The following is a 21630-nucleotide window of genomic DNA, read 5'->3' on the forward strand; positions in this document are numbered from 1 at the left end:
GCTCAGGTGCAGTTCCCCACTCGCCCATGCGAGCGCGCCGCCCAGCACGGGGAACCGCGCCCACGTGCAGTTCAACATACCATGATATTGGCTAGATCATTCTGATAAGAGAACAGTACCTAAGACGAGCAGGAGTATAGGACACTAGTTTTCTGTGAACTGGAATGTCATGGTTATCCTGGTTGGTACCATTCGGGATAGGCTGGTTCGCTAGCCAGCTCAGTCGATACCAACCAACTAGGATAGCAGAGTCCCAAGACTAGAAAAAGAGAGCCTTTGATGGCTCTTTTTCTCTCTTTGGCTCAGACACAAAAAGGGCCCAGAGACAGAGATGAGGAGAGAGAAAGAGGGAGAAGGAAAGGGAGAGAAGAAAGGACCAAAAATAGTACTAGAACCATAAACCCCACAATTCACTAAAAAAAAGGATGTTAAAACATCTAAAATTCATTACAAATTCATTTTAAAAAAGTTAAACAAACTTTTAAAAAAAATTTGTTTTTCAAAAAAAGGTGTCCTGATATGGTACCAGGATGCTAGACCATCACAAGTGTCAGGATGGTAGCACCCCAGTACCCTTACCAACCCAGGACCTGACTGAAACAACTGGAGAAAATAACATATTACAAGATTACTTATTCAAATTCATGAAGTACAAATTTCGGTGACAATTCATTAGGAAATTTAGATGTGAAGGTGGCAATTGATCATTCTAATGCTGATAAATATACTTCTATGTGTAAATTCAGGCATTAATTGAAAGGCATGATCATAAGAAAATAGAAGGGCCAAGTTTGCAAATATAGGTCTGAAACAAATGCGCAAGTTATAAGGTCCTTCTAGCATCAAATTAAGCTCTAAATTCCTATTTGTAGGAGAATCTTAAATGGTAAGGTATTTTGAATTTCAATACATTTATAAACAATGGAGATGAGTAAAGGGGAAAAAAGAGGTCTTTTGTTTAGCACATAGAGGGATCAAAGAAAGTTGTTACAATCACTTTATATCTTCAAACCCATCCTTCGTAAGAGAATCTGTGACGTAATCAGCAAGCCTGTAAGATGCTTCTAAGTGTAGTTCCTGGTACTCTCAAATCATACTCGAGACAATACCAATTCATACTGTATAAGTGTAGTTTCTTAGTGCATACCAGAACTACAGTTAAGTTATTAATCAAAATCAATGCAGTTGGACATATGATTTTATGACCCGACTCAGAACACATCATGGCATTCACCATAGCAATATCATATGAGCCCATCATTTAAAAGATTATTGAGTACATGTGTTGATTTTGTCCTGATAATAAGAATTTATTTTCTTATGATTATGTGAAAATGATGACAGTATTATCGACCTGATCTCCAAGTAATGAAAACTTTGGTTAACGATTTCTATGAGATACAAGTAAAAGAAAAAAATGCGGAAGATATATTCCAGAATTTACATTCTAAGAATAAAATTGTAAAAATATAAGATCATAAATGTATATGCTAATAGTTCAATGCAGGACATAAAAGAATGCAGGACATAAAAGAACAACTACAAGAAAAATGGCAGCAAAGAAAAGAATCATCATACACTTGTCTCTAAAATTGCATTTATGATTCTAGAATGGTCTACCTTTCCAAGTTATCTTCAATTTCTTCCCAGGGCCTTTTAAAATCTTCCTCTTCGAATATAAAACCAGAAACAAAGATATCGACTGCTAGACGCTGAAATAATAGAGGATTAATTAAAATTCATTGACAGAATTCAGAATTTACGAAAGCCCCAAGGTGTTTAAGCTGCCTTTTGGGCATAACAAAGCCGTTGCACTTATAACACGCAACAAAGTAGCCTCCTTCAGAATTCCACATGAAAAACGGCAAAGGGAGGATAACTCACACCCTGGTTATGGTTTTCTCCCATTGGTATGAATTCGAACTCTTCGATGTCTGCAATTCTTCTAGCCATTTTGCTACCTGAAAGTCCAGCTCCAGCAACTGTGTTTTGCAAATCAAGCATACTATCCACGATCACTTAATGAGTTCTGATGAAGAATGATTAGATGGTTGGCAAGGGAAAAAAAAACACACGACCAAGCATGCTGTATTTACCAATGCAAGTCTATACGAGAGATATAGATATATATTGTATCGATTGATATTATCATTTGGAAGAATTTAGAGCCCCACCAATGTTTACAAGTATCAATGCCTGGCAAGATGTAGCTATCTGCATTAGCAAGATTTCAGAAGCATAGGCCATCTATTCACGAAGCAGGGATACATGCAGGTTCGCAAAAAGAAAATTAATAGCTGCTATGAGCACTATAGGACTAATAATGAAATTTCTATTATTGGTCTTCTTGAATTTAGCTTTTCACATATGACTGCTCATAGAAGTCTTGAATGCTAGCACAAAATCCTGGATGATCTTATCTAGAAAACAACAAGAAAAGGAACTACATTGAGGAGGTCACAGGTTCAAATCATAGTTATTGCTCAAAAAATAGAAAAAGAACTATATGAAATAAACATTGGCAATCTGGAGAAATAAGAAAACATCATTATATTTGCAGATAGATTTCCATTGATTTATAAACGAAATGAGTTAATCCAGTTATTGAAGGTTTTGTTAAAATGTAAAATCATGTTAATGTTTGATCACTTCATGATGTGAGAATAACCAGATCATGGACCATATGTGAGTAATACTTGGAAATTAATTTATGTAATGTCCTTCATAGGAATTTGATCATTGGCATAGTCTTTCCAAAAGACCAAATCATCACTAAACAAAGTAATTGCACATCAAAAGCAAGTGATAACATGGCTCTTATTCCCCTGATCAGGATTTGGAAACAAGATGGTCAAAAATCTACAATGATGGGGAATATAGCGGACTTTAAAAAAAGGAGGTCAAAGCCCCTATTTCATTTCGAAACAGGGGCTCTGCCCCTGTTATGCCTTGGTTAGAGGAAAGGGGGCTCGAAAGCCCTCTCCATCTCTCGGCCTCTCTCTCTCTCTTCCCCTCCCTCTCTCCCTCCTTCCTTCCCTCTCTCTCTTCCTCTCCCTCCTTCCCTCCCTCTCTCTCTCTTTTCCTCTTTCCTTCTCCATCTCCCCCTCCCTCGCCAATTTCTCGAATTAAGGGACTTCCGAGGTCTGCAGTAGTAGAATTGGCACTCAAGCCGATAGGGTGGCAGTACAGTACAGTATCATGCTGTTCTAGCACGCAACGACAAAGGGGAACCGACAAGGGAGGGGTAGGGGGGAGGGGGGAGAAAGAGGAAAAGAGAGAGAGGGAAGGAGGGAGGGAGAGGGCGGCAGAGAGAGAGAGGCGGAGGGAGGAGATAAAGAAGGAAAGAGAGGAAGAGAGAGAGAGAGGCGGAGGGAGGAGGAGATAGAGAAGGAAAGAGAGGAAGAGAGAGAGAGGCAGAGGGAGGAGGAAGGGAGGGAGAGGGAAAGGGTGGCGAAGAGCGAGAGAGGCGAAGGGAGGGGGGAGAGGACTTTGAAAGCCCTCTCTCCTCTGCAGCTTCGAAATAGGGGTAGAGCCCCTATTTCGAAATTAAATAGGGGCTTCGGCCCCTTTTTTATTTTTTTAAATGAAGTCAGCAGTCGCCGCCTTCATTTTAACTAGTTCACAATTCCCTAAACTCTTTTCTGTTGCCTGGGAGAGAGAATGTAAAATGGCTTCAAAGTGGCACCATGGTAGCTGAGATTTGAAATTCAGAAGAATTCTTGGTAAGAATCACAGATGAACTCGACATTTTAATGCAGATTCTTCAAGGATTTTAAGTGCTGATGATATGGACAAATGCCTAAGGATATGGAAATGCAGTGATGTCTTTACTGTGCGCTCTTTCTATAGATTGTTAAATTGTGGTGGAGTTTTAGGGGGCATTGTCAATCAAATTTGGAATTCTATTGCTCCTCTCAGGATGAAAACATCTTATTGGCTTACCTTGTGCAAAATTTTGGCGAAAATTAATTTTCTAAAGAAGAATTGGATGCATGTCAGATGTCCATGTTTTCCTTTCAATGAAACAGGAGATATTTTTTTATAAACTACATTTTTTTTAGGATGTTTTTAGGTGGCTCAAGGAATGCTTCAAATTTGTGTGAGGACCAGGTTCTCTTACGTCAGGCTGGACTTCTTTGAGACAAAAAGAATATCAAGAAAAATGTCTTACAAGTGTGGGATGGTGCATTTACTACTTTGTTTCAGCTGTTCCAAATGAACAGAACTCTAGATTTTTTCTTAAAACAAGTGTGCTGACTTGATGAGACTTTGGTTCTTCAATGAAGTTTCTTCTATCTCAATGGCTGGTAGGTACTCAATTAGAAGAAAGGAAAAGCACTTACAAAAATGTTACCCAAGAGTAACGGTGATAACCTTTTGGACATGCCAAATAATGACAACCTTGTAGTTAATTCCTCTTAAAATGGTTTCCCTATTCTTTTTGCCCTATCTCGTTTTCTTGGTCATGTTAGGAATGGGTTTATATTTTTGGGGGGCTTCTACTTTTGTTCTTGCTGTTGGGTTTCTTTTGTTTCCTTAAGACTTCTACAAGCTTGTTTCTTTTAAATTTAGTGAAATTAAACAATGTGGAACAGCCACCTCTTTCTTTGGAAAAAAAAAATGAAAAGAGAAAATGGGGAAAGACACCAAACCAACATTGTGGCAAGCAATACACAGCCATGTGAGCCAAATGTAATTGACAGGAAAGAACCTTATAAAGTCTTGCTCAAATTGCAGCAGCACAAAAGGCAAGGAATAATTAAAAAATAATGTAAGAATATGCTCAAGCTTGTTGCCTTTACGGTTTTTGTGATTTAAAAATTTGTGGTTGCTTAATGCAAAGAATTTTAAGATCAATAGAAGTTCACCTCCAAAGGATGCAGCAACAGCTATAGAGCCAGCAGCTGATCCTGCAGCACTCGCTGCTGCAGCAAAGCCACTTGCTCCAATAGCAGGGACCAAGGTTCCCAGTGTGGGAGATAGAGCACTAAATCCTGAAGCAATTGCTGGAGCAGCTAGACCTGTTATAAATGAGAGGAGGAAGGGCTAAATCACAATGCATGGAAATTTTGATATTTCTTTCAAATTGATGAGTTTGTTACCTCCAGAAATGGCCAACAACGTTCCTCCGGCAAGTGCAGCTGCACCAATGATGCCGCTACGTTTCCATCCAGACCAGCTGTTATCTGTTGATTCACATTCTTCTGACTGTACTTCTTTTGCTGCAGTCATTGCAGAGCAAGCAACCATAATCTCCATAGCTTCCTAAAAACCAAGGTATCTAATCAAATATGGAAGTGGGAAGCAAACCCAGGGAGAGAAAAATACAATACAAACTTCAACATTTTCATTATAATTTTCCCAAGCTAAAATTTAAATAAGAAATTAGTAAAATGCATCTCTTGTGGTACGACTAAGTTCACAAGTTTTGAAAGATTGCTATGTGAACTTACAAGAGCAGTAGAATGAAACTTTTACTTAGCAACTCAAGGCATACTAAGTTTAAACTAAAACATGATGAGTTCCTTGGTAATTTCTATTGTTCATCACTTAACTATCATAGCCAACATCACCTCTCCTATTGTTCAATGATTAAGTCATAGAGCTCCAACTCAAGGTTCGCCAAATCAGTACCGAAGGTCGTACCGGCCGGCGACTGGTTTGGCACGGTATAAGTCTGTACCATGCCATTCCAAGGCATACCAAAATAGGGAGAGCCAGAGAGGGAGAGGGAGAGAGAGGAGAGAGGAAAAAAGAGAGAGGGAGAGGAAGAGGGAGAGGGAGGAAGGGAGAGAGTCCGAAAGAAAGAGAGGGAGAGGCCATCATCATTGTCGAGGGGGGATAGAGCCAGGGAGGGAGAGGGAGAGGGAGAGAGAGGCCATCGTCGCCGTCAAGAGGGGGGAGAGAGGGAGAGAGAGACTTACCCAACTGGGGATGTCGTTGTTGTCATCATTTGGTGCCATCGTTGGACCGATAAGGTACAAAGGCCATTAGGGGAGAGCTTGTTGTGTAGGTGCTTATAGATAATGGACCATAGTACATAGCCACGGGGAGATTTTGATGATCACGAGGCCGCATAATTTTAGGACCCCATATTCTGCCCATTGCATAGATTTGATTCTAATGGACATCAATAAGATCTATAGGGTGAAGTTGTGGAGACAGCCCAATCCATTACAAAATTCGTATATAACCACACATAGGTATTGTCTTTGATGAGAAAGCACACAAAATTCGTATATTGAGGCCAGTAGTCACCCGCTTTACCATGCACTACATTGCACTCTAAAGCCTTATCAAAAAAGGCATGACTGTGTCAAATATTCGCGAGTGCCAAGTAGCAAAAGAGCAAATATGCCTGTAGTGACATGAAACACAGTCACATTGAGGCTTTGTAACAAACCAACAATTCTGGAAGCAGGCTGACAAAATGGTTAAAGCGATTGCACCATTATATCGAGTGCTTAGGGCCATGGATAGTGAGACAGATAAGCTCCTATCTCATATGATAAGGGTTGTTAAAGTCAAGATTGCGCAGGCAGATCCAATGCATGTTAATGAGTATATATTGAGATCATTGGGCATAGGTGGAATTAGCAAATAGACAGGACCTTACATCTAGCATGTAATCATTAATTTACTCTTAATAAACAAGTATATTTCTTATGCTAGTTTATTCTTATAAAATAAAATCCAAGCTCAATCATGTGTTTGTTAATTACGTACAAAATATCTTGGTAGCCTACTATCTGAATCCAAAATTCCAGTTCAAAATCCCAAGAATGGAAATGGAGAAGGAACTTTCGACCGCCTTTTAACAAAGTGATTTATAAGAGGAAGCTTGATTTGGCCTTTGTCGCTCGATGTCTGGATAAGATAAGTTAATTTTAATGAGATACAGAATCACTATTTATCAATGTAAGCAAATTATTAACATCATATGACATGTATGTTTTATAGACTAAAGTATTTAAGGAGGGTTCCCACAACTTCGATGCGAGGGCGGTTATGGAAAGCAAAAATGACATGAATCCAGGTATTTTTCAACATAGACAAACTGATCTAATATCTTACGATAAATAGTATCTAATATGCACTTGAATCCATTTGCAGCTAAATGGTAGTTTCCCTTTGCCTTATCATTGAAACATCTTAGGAGGCTAGCGATCCAGATCTTCTTGCAACGGTCTCCTCTAATAGCTATAAGCGCAACTAGTCAACCTTCACTCCGATTCACAATAAATAGAGGAACCTCTTGAAGCAGAAGAAGTGGAATAATTTGGTAATCTAAGTCTTTGATTGAAGTGCATATAAGAGGAAGGGGATCTTAAGTATAATAATCCACTTCACAATAATTTTGTATGCAATAAGGAAGATCTGATAATTGGTTAGCTTGAGAGCTAGCAGCAACAGCCAAAGCTTGCTAAACCAGAATTGCCTCCTCCTTATTATTGTCAAGAAGCTCACAGTAGATGCCCTTCGGGCCTGGAGGATCTACACCGAGACCGCCAGCTTGTATGATAAAAATAGCAGACCTATAGTACGTATTGTCTGCCACATTTGCTGGGATATGGCTAAAGTGGAACCAAGATCCAATAGCTCACCACATATCCTTCTTCTTATCCTTCATTAGTATTGTGTCAACCCTCTGCTGCTTTGAATCTCTATTGGAAAAGATATAAAGATCTAAATCATGAATTGCTGCTCCTAGTGGAATCTCTTTAAATGACTTCTTTTTGCTACCACAAACGCCAAGCATAGATGCAATATGGCCACCACCTCTGGTGACGGCCTTCTAGACTCAGGTAGTCCTCCTAAACTCTGAATCTGCCCTACTGCTCACAGACCAAAGCCCGACTCCTAGTATGAGGCCCAAATCGAGCCCTATGCCTAGCTACCTCATCCTGCTACCACTGATCATCTAGCCTCGCCTGTATAGCAGCCTAAATTTGTGGCTCCTCGTCATCTGGAGTGGACGCCCCCTTTAAATCCATAGAGTGATAGAAAGGTGGCTCTGCCTCTCGGCGGTCCACCTCCGCCTTCTTTTTGAAAATTCTCTCCTTCGCTGCTCTGAAATCAGCGAAGTGCTACTTCATAAGCTGACGAACCTCCTGTGGACATTTCCGGCACATAGATACCAGCTAAGTGCTGCTTTAACCTGGTTATCTCTCCTCTCTTAAACTCTGTATCGTACCAATTGCACTTCCAATGGTGCCGGCCCGAGAGCATTTTTCCATGATCCCAACCAATATCATGCTCTAGGTCCTCCTGTTTTCTTGATGGCTCTATTTCTGCAGATTTATCAAGTATGTCAACTTATCAATTATTTAAAAATAGCAAAATTTTATTACGACGAAGATAAAATTTTTTTCTCAAAAAATACACCTGATTATCTAATACACCTTAATTTGTTTTATTATTATTTATTTATATTTTTTAAATATTTTTTAAATTTAAAAATATGTTTAAATATCATAAATTCAAAAAAATATGATTTCTACCTCAGAAATTACTTCTGAATTATGTAATATGTACTACTAATTTTTCATAATTTTTAGTATTATTTATATATTTTTATTTTTTTGAAGTTAAAAATAATTTTTAAATATTAATATTTTAAAAAATTAATTTCAGCTTAGATCCATTTGAACCCAACAATGGATGCTACATATATTTTTCTAGGCCCTCGGACATGCATCAAAGACTACTTATTTCTCAATTTTTTCTAAATTTAGGTTACTATGCGCATGATCGCATCAAAACTTGAATGAATGGAGACCAATTTTTTTTGGAGAGTAGCTTGCATGCCCCTAAATATATTTTAAAATTTGAATATACTCCAAAAATTAAAAAATTTTATGTCATCATGTGGATAATCCATAGATCTACAATATAACAAAATCAAGCTCAAATCAAAAATTTTGGCATGATCTTCTTTTATTTTGCAAAATTTGAGCTATTTTTTCAAGCCCAAAAAAATAAAGGAAATGAGATAAGAGAGAGGAAGCACACCTTATTTAAGCTTGGATCTTTCTTCAATCAAGTTGAATTGGTGTGATTTTTGCCGTGAGGGAAAAGGGAAAAACTCTCCAACTTAGAAACATAATAAGGATGTTAAGAAGGCCTTCTCGAGCCTTCCAACATCCTTTTGTCACAAAACAAAGAAAGAAAGAAGCAGCCCGGTTCCGAACCAGGTCGACTTAGTGCAAACTCCGAACCAAGTCGACTCGGTGCGAACCGGACGATTCGCACCGAGTTTGAACAGAACCGGCCAGTTTCGATAGTTTCGGTTGGTTCCGGGCTAGTTCGGGCCTTTTCAGGTTGGTTCGGGCCTTTTTCGGCCGGTTCAGGCCTTTTCCAACGATTTCGGTCGGTTTGGAACCGGTTCTGGCCGATTGGGGGCCTAAACCGAATTCAATAGGCGAACCGACCCAGTTTCCCATCGAGTCGGCTCGGTACGGGCCGACCTGGGCAGTTCAATCCAGTTCGGCCTACCTTGACTATAACTTTCTATTCAAGTAGTAAGCTTGAGCAACTACAGATGCCTACTGAAGATAATTGCTTAGAATACAATTATAAACACCACTCCAAGGTCTGCCAAACTGTGTCAAATCGCCAAGTTTGGGCAGTGTCGAACCGATATGGTGCGAAACCGGGTCGGTTCGCCTAATACATTCAGTTCTGGCCCTGTACCGCCTTGCCTAATGCATTCATTTCTGGCCCTGTACCGGCCAAAACCTCTACTGAGCCAGCCGGAACCGGTCCTTTATTAACCAAAACCGGCCGCAACTAGTTGGTTCAGTGCAGACTTGGTGCGAACCAGCCGGTTCGCACCGAGTCAATCCGGTTCCGAACCAGGTTGACACTGTTGACTGTTCACCAGTAGGGAGGCCGAAGGCCTTCCCAACAGCATTTTGAAAGCGACGGCTCCCTCCACCGCTTCCGCTTCCGCTTCCGCTTCCGCTTTCCAAATACTCCAAAAAAAACCGATTCCGGCTATCAGAACGAAGATCCAAGGCTAAATAAGGTGTGCTTTCTCTCTCCTATCTCACTCACTCTTTTTTTTGGAGGTTTAAAAAAATAGCTCAAAAATTACAAAATAAGTAGACATCATGCCAAAATTTTAATTTGGCTTGATCTTTTTATATGTTGTAGATCTATGCACGATCAACACGCTGATATAAAACTTTTTAATTTTTAGATTATATATAATTTTTAAAAATTAAAAATATAATTTTGGATTAATTTTTTTAAAATAAATCAAAATTAAAAAAAAGGTAAAATGAGAAACGTATTTAGGGGCATGCAAGCTACTCTCCATAAAAATTTGGTATACATTCATTCAAGTTTTGATGCGATCATGCGCACAGTGGCCTAGGCTTAAATTTGGAAAAAATTAAAAAATAAGTAGTAGATGCGTATCTGAAATCGATATGGATGATGAATTTCTGGTCGCTCTGCGTAATGTGATTTACAAGATGGAGCCAGAATATAAGTCGTGGCCCTATGTTTGGAAGAAGTAAATTAACTTAAGTGACATATTAAGTTAACTGGTATCTTCTATTATTAATATAGTACAATACGATTTTTTTCACAAACCAAAATATTTGGAGAGGGCAGCGACAGCTTTAGTATCTTGGTCGTAAATAAGAAAAGTATGAATTCAGGTATGTTACACATCAGGAGGGCATTTACCTGACATTAGATGGTTACTAATATAGTACTCTGATATGTAATTTTCTTCAATATTTTTATAGCTGAATGGTGGATTCATTTTGGGTTGTCCGCGAAAAATTTTAAGCAGCTAGCTATCCAAATCTTCTTCCAGACAGTCTCCTCGAGTGGTTGTGAGCGAAACTGATCCACCTTCGCCCTCATCCATAGCAAGTAGAGGAATCGTTTGATACAAAAGTGCCTCAACGACCTTATATATGTAAACTACAATCTAAGATTGAGACTGAAGTGCATTCGAGAGGAAGTGGAGCTCAAATATACAAATCTGATCTATAGTATTTTTGTTAATGATGACGATGATCCTATGATCGAATGGCTTGTGGGCTAGCAGCAGGACTCGGAGCTTGAAGAGCGAGGATCACCTCCACGATCGGCCAGTTTCGTAGCCAGCGAGGCTAAGATCGATAAAGGGCAATGGGCTAAGCGCAAAATTCCATGCATTTTTCCAGCTGATCAGCCACAGCCATAGCCACAGGGGAGCCAGTCACCATATGACTCCTTGTCCGAGACATTCTCTCAGAGATATGATCATGAGATGCTTAAACTGTTGCCCAGATAGACAACCCAAGAGGGGAGGGTGAATTGGGTTTTAAAATAATCTTACAATTTAAAACGATGTGGATGACTAATTAAAGCTATTGCAAGTTGTTCGATTAATTGCTATGTGCTGTGAGTGATATGAGAGTAAGAGAAAGAGAGACAATCAATCACAAACACCAAGTTTTATAGTGGTTCGGAGCTAACCCTTGCTCCTACGTCCACTCCCCAAGTCTCACTTGGGAATTCACTATAACCCCTTGGATTACAGCCGGTTGTTTTCCAAGCTCACAACCAAACTTGTTGTTTTACGAGCTCACAACGAACTCGGTCGGTTTTCCCAGGCTCACCGACTAGAACCAACCCCGATTGTTTTCCCGGGATCACAATCGAACCCTTACACGTTGGTTTTACACTCGGCTCACCAACCAACCTCTATACCCTTGATTCAATCCCCCGATTGAACCAAGCAAAGACAATGTGTAGATGAAAAGAACAAACAGAAAAATACAGCTTCTCAAAAGCAGATAAATGGCAATATGAACAATAACGAAGTTAAGAGCCCTCAAACGCTTTTAAGTTGGAGAAGAGGAAGGGCTTCTTGAACTTCGGGTCTCCTCTTGAATGTGTAGTCGACTTGAATGCAGGAGGAGGCTCTTTCACTGTTGGGAAGAAGTAGGTGGATGCAGTTAATGCTGCTCTTCCCTCTTTTTCGTTGAAGAACAAGTTGCAGAGATTGAAAGCTTGATTACTTGGAGTGGAATGGTTGTTCTCTGCTTTGCTACAGTCCTCTGTGGCTATTTAAACCAACCCCTACGGAACTAGCCGTTAGAGAGCTTTTTCTGCCCGTTCTGCACACTCTGTACACCCTGACAATGTGTCCGTTGGTGGGTTGGAGTCGACTCGCGCGATCAGGAGTCGACTCGGCTGTAGCGGGAGTCGACTCATGCTTTTCTGGAGTCGACTCGGCAACTGTTTCGGATTTGAATTAAAGTAGCCTCTTAGGCTGGGAGTCGACTCGTCTTGACCCGGAGTCGACTCGCCAACTTCTGGAGCTGACTTGGCTTTCTCGGAGTCGGCTCATCCCATGGAGTCCGTGGATCTATTTTTGAATTTGGTCCACTCGAGTCGACTCGACAATCCTGGGAGTCGACTCGGCGCTCAGAGCCCGAATTCCCTATCTTCTGTCTTTTGCCTCGTCCAGTCTTGGAGTCGACTCGAACTTCCCCGGAGTCGACTCGGCTCTCAGTTTCCGAAACACCGTCTTCTGTCTTTTTGATGTAGAGCTGCCTTGGAGTCGACTCTAGCTGTCTGGGAGTCGACTCGAATCTCAGAGACAGTAAATTGGTCTTCTGTCTTCTTTGTGGTTGCGGAGTCTCGGAGTCGACTCGCGTATTGCGGGAGTCGACTCGAATCTCAGAGTTCGAAAAACGTTCTCTGACTTTTTTCTTGTGTTCCTCTGAGAGTCGACTCTCACTTTCTTTGAAGTCGACTTGCCAACCATCGGAGTCGACTCGCGTTCCACGGGAGTCGACTCGAATCTCAGACCCGAAAACTGCTCTCTGACTTTTCTGCCTGTGGCTCCTTGGAGTCGACTCTTGCTACCCTGGAGTCGACTCGGTGAACATCGGAGTCGACTCGCGCACTTCAGGAGTCGACTCGCTGACAGGTTTTGAGTTGATGCTTTCTGTTCGTCTGTCTGTTCTAAGTCGGAGTCGACTCGTACTTATCCGGAGTCGACTCGAGCTCGTGCCAGTGAACTTGATACGCTTGGAGTCGACTCGTGATACTCTGGAGTCGACTCGAGTCTCAGACTTTGGTTCAGGCTGACTTCTTAACTTATCCAAAATATTATGAACCAAGTCTAGAGACACTTAGACAAGATTTTCACTGAAACACTTAATTGAATTCATTAGTAAGCAAGAGATATACTCAAATGCTTTGAGCTCATCAAAATCAAATAGGGTTTTAATCAATCACTCCACAATCTCCCCCTTTTTGATGATGACAAAACATTGAGTATATGTAAAGTGAATTGCTCAATAAACAATGAAATAAAATCCATAATTGAATTCAAATGTCTGGTAATTCAATTTATCCAAGCTTGAAAGGAGTGAAACAATAAATTTCGGAGTTAAAGCTCCCCCTTTCATTTGGAATTATATAAGCCTTCATATTATACAATCAATTGTTTGGCTTATATATCTTTAATGATTTAGCTTGATTAATATTCAGATTCTCCCCCTCAACATATGCATTCTACTATGTTTTGATTCTCTGAATTTTCTTTTAATGCTTTGAAGTTTTTGAACTGAATTTTTTGTTTTTAGAGGGAAAATTTGTCAATTTGTTCTTGAGTAGGATTCAGCTAATCTCCGAATATCCCTTGAATAGATTCTGGAGATTACTCCATTAGGAGCCCCAAAAGAGAGATAATGAGCCTCGAGGTACCAAATCCACTTAGAACAAATTTTGTGTGTTTTAACAGTTTTTTTAATTTTCATTGATTCCTTTTACATATTTTATACATATTTCTCCCCCTTTTTGTCATCGTATCAAAAAGAAGGTAAGCACACACAATCAATGGCACAACCAATCAATCATCAAATGGCACAGAATTGAAGAAAATATGGCTACTCATTGTATTGATTTGCATGTAAATACATTTGAGAGTACAAAAAAAAATAAGGCAAAACAATACAGTCAAAACAAAACACAAAAAGTAGCTATGGTCTCCTCGAGGATCTAGCTCCTCCTCTCGATCTGCTCTGCTCCATGAGGAGGGTGACTGCATCTGTAACATGCCCGAGCTGAGTGATAATGGACGAAGTGGCTCTGCTATGTGTAGTAGAGAGCTCAGTCACCGACGTCTGAAGTGCGTCCAGCTTGTCGATGAGCACATTCGACAAGCACTCGGCCCCCTCGGTAGTGATGTGCATGTCACGACCGATGTCCTCCCTCATCTGTCGAGTGGTGCTCGTGACCTCACTCATGCTATGAAACTGGGCCTGGAGCAAAGTCCTCATGTTGTAGATCTCTTCCCGCACATGAGCCGTCATGTCAGTCACGGCCGTCAGGGAAGGGACCAACGCTGAAGATGGAGCGGGAGAGGGAGCAGGCACCGAACCTCGGAGCTCCCGAAGCAACTCATCCCTCAGATCTCGGACTATCTCCTGCCGCAGCTCCCGGAGCTGCTCAGGAGCGATGCGGACCTCCATGGATGGTGGAGACGAGGAGGAGGGTCCGGAGGAGGTGGTAGGAGCAGAAGTGGATGGAAAGTCTGGTAAGTCGGGAAGGTCAGAGTCTGGCTCAGGACTGGGAGAAGGTCTGGTGGTCTGTGTGGTGATGGAAGACTTCCTAACCCATGTCCCCTCTCTCTTCCGAAACCCCATCCTGTGTAGGGTCCCTGCACGCGTGCGATCAGTCCATCGCAATGCGCGAAAGGGTTCCCCCTCAGGGATAGGAATCTCGTACTCCCTAAATAACAAGGTGAAGACCATACCGTAGGGCAAAGTGAGCCTAGGTCTGTCTAGTGGCTCACACATGTATCGATATATGAGTTTGGGGAAGTTGATTGGGGTGTCATGAAGCATGTAGAACATGAGAGCTAGGTCTCTCTCAGATACAAAGTCAAATCTCCCGGTCTTAGGGAAGATGGACCTAGACAATATACTTAGGAGGATCCGCATCTCAATCGGAAGTGAGCTAGCGGATACCTCGTCTAAGGGTGACTGGGGTGGATGCCCTAGAACGGCCGTAAGGGCCTCAACCCTGTCCTCGGGATGTGTGGGAGCCACCCCTACTAGTGGAAGGTGGAGGATGTGGGCAATAAGATCCTCCGTAATGAACAGAGGGACACCGGCTACCGTGCCCTCGATACCCCCATCTCCCCGATGGACGGTACCGTAAAACTCTCTAATGAGCCCTGGATATGTGGGGAGATCTAAGGTGAGGAAGTACTCTAAGCCCTGGGCCCTAAGTCTATCACTTATAGTGAACCCTTCCCGGGAGAGATAGTCGAAGTCGACATATCTCCCGGTGGTGACGGCCTTCCCGGCTAATGGCCTCGCGGGAACCGCCCTTGGCGGGGAACGAGCCGGAGGTTGTGGCCTCGCGGGATCGTGCCGAGCCTTGGAGCGCCTCTCGGGACCGGCCTCGGGTCGGGACCTCTTCCGGACTACGGTTTTACGCGGCATAATGATCTAGAACGGGATGAAAACCTAAAGGATGGTGAAAGGTCGACGGAGAAGGCTTGGGAACGACCGGGGACGACCTAGGAAGGGAGGAAAACCCTAAGGGACGGTGAAAAATCGACGGAAAAAGGCCTTTGGGACGACCGGGGACGACCTAGGAGTCGGCTCTAGGGCTTGTGAACAGTGGCGGCTGAGAAAGAAGTGTTTTCGAAACGACAAAGTTAGGATTAAAAAGTCGGATCCCGACTGCGAGTCGACTCCACTGAGTCGCGAGTCGACTCGACCTCGAGTCGACTCCAGAATATGCGCGAGTCGACTCTCCTTATGCGCCTGTAGACCTCGAGTCGACTCCCGACTATATGAGAGTCGACTCCCCCTCTGCTGCCATCTTTGCTAGTCGACTCCCGCAAATGCGCGAGTCGACTCCCGCAAATGCGCGAGTCGACTCCCCCTTAGGAGCCGACTCTGAAACTTACTCGAGTCGTCTCTAACTTTGGCACGCACCTAAAAATCATGTTATGTTCGTGCCGAATGAGGGAAAATCACTAAATTATGATCTGATTTGATGATCATTGAAAAGAAACTCTATTTTAACCACAATCTAATCATCAAAATCAACGAATCTAGTGGAAACTACCACTAGGATGGATCAATCACTCCTAATCCCCTCCTAAGCACACTAAACCTCTCTTCACTTAGGGGTTTTGTAAAAATGTCTGCTAATTGATCATCAGTACAAACAAATTGTAGTGTCACATCACCATTCAGTACATGATCTCTTATGAAGTGATGTCTTATCTCAATGTGTTTAGTTCTTGAATGCTGAATTGGATTTTTAGTTAGATTAATGGCACTTGTATTATCACAGTTAATAGGTATTTTATCTTGTTTAATGCCATAATCTTCTAATTGTTGTTTGATCCACAAGATTTGAGCACAACAACTCCCGGCTGCAACATATTCAGCTTCAGCAGTAGATAATGCAACCGAGTTTTGTTTCTTGCTAAACCATGAGATTAGGTTTTCTCCTAGAAATTGACAAGACCCGCTGGTACTTTTTCTATCAAGCTTACATCCAGCGAAGTCTGAATCTGTGTATCCTATTAAGTTTAGGCTAGATTCTTTAGAGTACCATAATCCTATATTCTTAGTTCCTATTAAGTATTTAAAAATTCTCTTAACTGCAACTAGATGTGATTCCTTAGGATTAGCCTGATATCTAGCACACATGCAGACACTAAACATAATATCAGGTCTACTTGCAGTAAGATACAATAAAGATCCTATCATACCTCTATACAGTTTCTGATCTACAGATTTACCTGATTCATCTTGGTCTAATTTGCATGATGAGCTCATGGGGGTGCTGATTGACTTGTTTCCCTCCATATCAAACTTCTTGAGTATCTCCTTGATATATTTGGCTTGATTGATGAAGATGCCTCCTTCAGACTGTTTGATTTGAAGCCCAAGGAAGTAGTTCAGCTCTCCCATCATGCTCATCTCAAATTCACTCTGCATCAAATCAGCAAATTCTTCGCAGAGGCGATTGTTAGTAGCACCGAAAATGATATCATCAACATAAATCTGTACTAGTAGCATATCTTGGTTTTTCTTTTTCAGAAATAGTGTTGTATCTACATTACCGCTAGAGAACTCATGTTCTAGTAGGAATTTGCTAAGCCTCTCATACCATGCTCTAGGTGCTTGTTTTAAACCATAAAGTGCTTTGTTCAGTTTATATACATGATTAGGGTATTGATGATTTTCAAAACCAGAAGGTTGTTCTACATATACCTCCTCATTTATATACCCATTTAAAAATGCACTTTTTACATCCATTTGAAATAGTTTGAAGTCCTTAGAGCATGCATATGCTAATAATAATCTAATAGCCTCAAGTCTAGCTACAGGAGCAAAGGTTTCATCAAAATCTATACCTTCTTCTTGATTATAACCCTTTGCTACTAGTCTAGCCTTATTCCTTATAACAATTCCATTTTCATCAAGTTTATTTTTATAAATCCATTTAGTACCTATAATCGGATATTCAGAAGGTCTCTCTACTAGATTCCATACCTTGTTTCTAGTAAATTGGTTTAATTCTTCTTGCATTGCATTTATCCAATTTACATCATTTTCGGCTTCTTCTATATGTTTGGGCTCAAAGTGTGAGACGAAAGCTAGATGGTTATTTAAATTCCTAAGAGATGCTCTAGTCCTAACCGGTTGAGATGGATCATCTAGAATTAGTTCCTTAGGATGCCCGTGAGCATACCTCTAAGCTTTAGTTAGCCCATGATTCACAATAGCCTCTTGGCTTGATGATGCTCCTTCAATCAATTTTTGATTATCATCTTGTAATGTCATCTCATCTATCTTTTCTTCAAGAATTTCAGCATCATCATCAAAGTTAACTTTCTTACTAGAGGAGATGTCACTAGAATCATCAAATACAACATGTATAGATTCTTCTATAACTAAGGTTCTTTTATTAAAGACTCTATAGGCTTTACTAGTTGTAGAGTAACCTAAGAATATTCCCTCATCAGATTTAGAGTCAAATTTACCTAGATTATCTTTCCCATTATTATGAACAAAACACCTACATCCAAAAACATGAAAGTAATTAACTTTTGGTTTTCTGTTTTTCCAAAGTTCATAAGGTGTTTTCTTTATGATGGGTCTCAATAGAACTCTATTTAATATATGACAAGAAGTATTAATGGCTTCTCCCCAAAAGTACTTAGGGAGGTTACTTTCACATAACATAGTTCTAGCCATTTCCTCTAGAGTTCTATTTTTTCTCTCCACAACTCCATTTTGTTGTGGTGTCCTAGGTGCAGAAAAATTATGGGTTATCCCCTTTTTACTACAAAACTCATCAAATGACTGATTTTCGAATTCGGTACCATGGTCACTTCTAATGGCTATTACTGAAGTATCTCTAGCATTGGTTACTTCCTTATGAAACTTTTTAAATACTAAAAAAGCTTGATCTTTATGTGCTAAGAACATAACCCAAGTGTATCTAGAATAGTCATCTACAATAACTAGACCATATTTATTTCCACCTAGGCTAGTGGTTCTAGTTGGTCCGAATAGGTCCATGTGTAATAATTCTAGAGGTCTAGATGTAGAGACACATTTTATGGATTTAAATGAGTTCCTAGATTGTTTGCCAAATTGACATGCTTCACATATTTTGTTCTTCTCAAATTTTAATTTTGGCAAACCTATCACGGAATCTCTTTTAACTAGTTTAGTTATTGTGTCCATGCTTGCATGACCTAACTTACGGTGCCATAACCAGCTAGCATCATTATCCTTAGTTTCATTAACAACTAGACATTGGTTATGTTTGGCAAGATCTTCAAGGTCTACAACATACACATTCCCACGTCTAATTCCTTTAAAAACTAAACTATTGTCATTAGGGTTTGTTATAATGCATAGTGATGGTTTAAACATAACATCATACCCTTTATCACATAATTGACTAATGCTTAATAAGTTATGCTTAAGACCATCAACATATCTAACATTATCAATAAAAGTAGAAGGGGTAATTTGAACTTTACCAATACCAATGATGTGACCTTGGTTGTTGTCTCCAAAAGTCACAGCACCTCCCTTCTTAGCTTCAAGGGTGAAAAATTGATCCTTGTCACCCGTCATGTGTCTTGAGCAGCCACTATCCAAATACCAGCAGTTTTTGTTGACCTTGGCTGCAAGACACTCCTACACAAGCAAATCATATCATCTTAGGTACCCAAGTTTTCTTGGGTCCTTCATGGTTAGTCAAGTTGGTTCCTTTTGGAACCCATACCCTTTTAATTTTTCTTTTTGTTTTACCTTTCCTAAAATTACACACATTTGCTTTATGACCTATAGTTCCACAACAAAAGCAGGTTATTTTCTTAGTTTTACTTTCCCCAGCTTTAACAAAGAAGTTACTAAGAAGTTTTTGTTTATTTCTTGGTTTATATCTTAAACCCGCTTTATTAAATACTGCTCGTTGACTATTTAGTATCATATTTAACTTTTCAGAACTATATGTAAATTTTTCAACCAAAGGTTTGTATTTGTTAAGTTCTTTAGTTAGTGTTTGATTTTCTGCTTTTAGATCATTTAGTTCTTTTGTGAGATCCTTGTTTAAGATTTGTTTATGGTTTTTAAGTTCTGAAAATTCCTTAGTTAGTTCTTCGTTATTTTTACTTAAGGTGTTAGTTTTCTTAATTAAGAGTTGGTTGCTTGTCTTAAGTTCTAGATTTTCTTTGGTGATACAGTCCTTATCCTTAACTAGTTTATCGCATTTAAGTATGTATGATTGATTAGCTATTTTAAGTTCTTTATTCTTAAGATTTATGGCCTTATATTCTATCATTAATTCATTAAATGCATCATAAAGTTCATCAAAAGAAAAATCGAGATGTGATTCAGATGTTACCTCATTTTCATTGGCCATGAAGCACAAATTGGCCTTTTCTTCTTGTTCTTCATCCGATGATGAAGATGATGCGTCGGAGTCCGATAAGATGGTGACGAGGGCTTTCTTCTTCTTGTACTTGTTGCCCTTCTTTAGTAAGGGACACTCAGCTCTGATGTGTCCCGGTTTTTTACACTCATAGCAGCCAATCCCCTCATTTTCCCTTTCCTTACCTTTGTCCTTGCGGTAGGAATTTGAGGGGCCTCTCCTTTGATGATAGGACTTCTTGTGGTTGATGAATTTTCTGAATTTGCGCACAAGAAGAGCCTCACCATCATCTTCCTCATGTTCTTCTTCTTCACTGCTGCTACTGCAAGACAAGTCCTTGTTAGATGAAGTAGATTTAAGAGCTATTACCTTTTTCTTATGGGAGGACTCTTCCTCGTTGTGTTGCTTCATGGTTAGCTCGTGCGTCATTAGGGATCCAAGAAGCTCCTCAAGTGGTAACTTGTTCAAGTCCTTGGCTTCTTGGATTGCCGTCACTTTAGCTTCCCATGACCTTGGTAGACAACGAAGGATTTTCCTGACAAGCTCACTGTTAGTATAGTTCTTGCCAAGGCTTTTTAGGCCATTGACAATGTCAGTAAACCTAGTGAACATGCATGTGATTGTTTCATTAGAATCCATTTTAAATAGTTCATACTTATGAACCAAAATATTTATTTTGGATTCTTTGACTTGATTCGTGCCCTCATGGGTCACTTCAAGTCTGTCCCAAATCTCTTTTGCAGAATTGCAAGTTGAGACCCTATTGAATTCATTTCTATCTAAGGCACAATAAAGCACATTCATAGCTTTAGAGTTTAGTTGTGCCTTTCTCATGTCATGTTCATCCCAATCCTTTTCTAGTTTGGGTACCGTGACACCCTCTACATATATGGATGGGATGTATGGCCCATTTACTACAATGGTCCACATCTCATAGTCTTGGGCTTGGATGAATATTCTCATCCTAGCCTTCCAATATGAGTAGTCGGATCCATTAAAGAATGGGGGTCTTTGGGTGGACTGACCCTCAATGTGGGAAGATCCAAATGGGGTTGTCATTTCGATCTTTTACTCTTGGGTGGAAGAGTTTAGACTCTGATACCACTTGTTGCCCAGATAGACAACCCAAGAGGGGGGGGTGAATTGGGTTTTAAAATAATCTTACAATTTAAAACGATGTGGATGACTAATTAAAGCTATTGCAAGTTGTTCGATTAATTGCTATGTGCTGTGAGTGATATGAGAGTAAGAGAAAGAGAGACAATCAATCACAAACACCAAGTTTTATAGTGGTTCGGAGCTAACCCTTGCTCCTACGTCCACTCCCCAAGTCTCACTTGGGAATTCACTATAACCCCTTGGATTACAGCCGGTTGTTTTCCAAGCTCACAACCAAACTTGTTGTTTTACGAGCTCACAACGAACTCGGTCGGTTTTCCCAGGCTCACCGACTAGAACCAACCCCGATTGTTTTTCCGGGATCACAATCGAACCCTTACACGTTGGTTTTACACTCGGCTCACCAACCAACCTCTATACCCTTGATTCAATCCCCCGATTGAACCAAGCAAAGACAATGTGTAGATGAAAAGAACAAACAGAAAAATACAGCTTCTCAAAAGCAGATAAATGGCAATATGAACAATAACGAAGTTAAGAGCCCTCAAACGCTTTTAAGTTGGAGAAGAG

General features: G+C 40.5%; 1 protein-coding gene across 2 annotated transcripts in view; it reads right to left on the minus strand.

The window, feature by feature from the left end:
- The window catches only part of LOC113461204 (transmembrane and coiled-coil domain-containing protein 4-like), an 81324-nt gene that overhangs the window by 52419 nt on the left and 7275 nt on the right, over nt 1–21630 (minus strand). For both annotated transcript variants that reach the window (XR_005508244.1, XM_039118808.1), the window contains exons 5-8: nt 5103–5265; nt 4869–5021; nt 1885–1982; nt 1621–1712 (exon numbers count right to left, since the gene is read on the minus strand). Coding sequence is in view for 1 of the 2 variants with exons in the window: in XM_039118808.1 (XP_038974736.1) it covers nt 1621–1712; nt 1885–1982; nt 4869–5021; nt 5103–5265 (506 nt within the window). In the remaining variant the exon portion in view is untranslated. The remainder of the gene's footprint in view (nt 1–1620; nt 1713–1884; nt 1983–4868; nt 5022–5102; nt 5266–21630) is intronic.

The sequence above is a fragment of the Phoenix dactylifera genome, unplaced genomic scaffold (genome assembly GCF_009389715.1).
Source record: "Phoenix dactylifera cultivar Barhee BC4 unplaced genomic scaffold, palm_55x_up_171113_PBpolish2nd_filt_p 000416F, whole genome shotgun sequence".
Taxonomy (NCBI): Eukaryota; Viridiplantae; Streptophyta; class Magnoliopsida; order Arecales; family Arecaceae; genus Phoenix; species Phoenix dactylifera.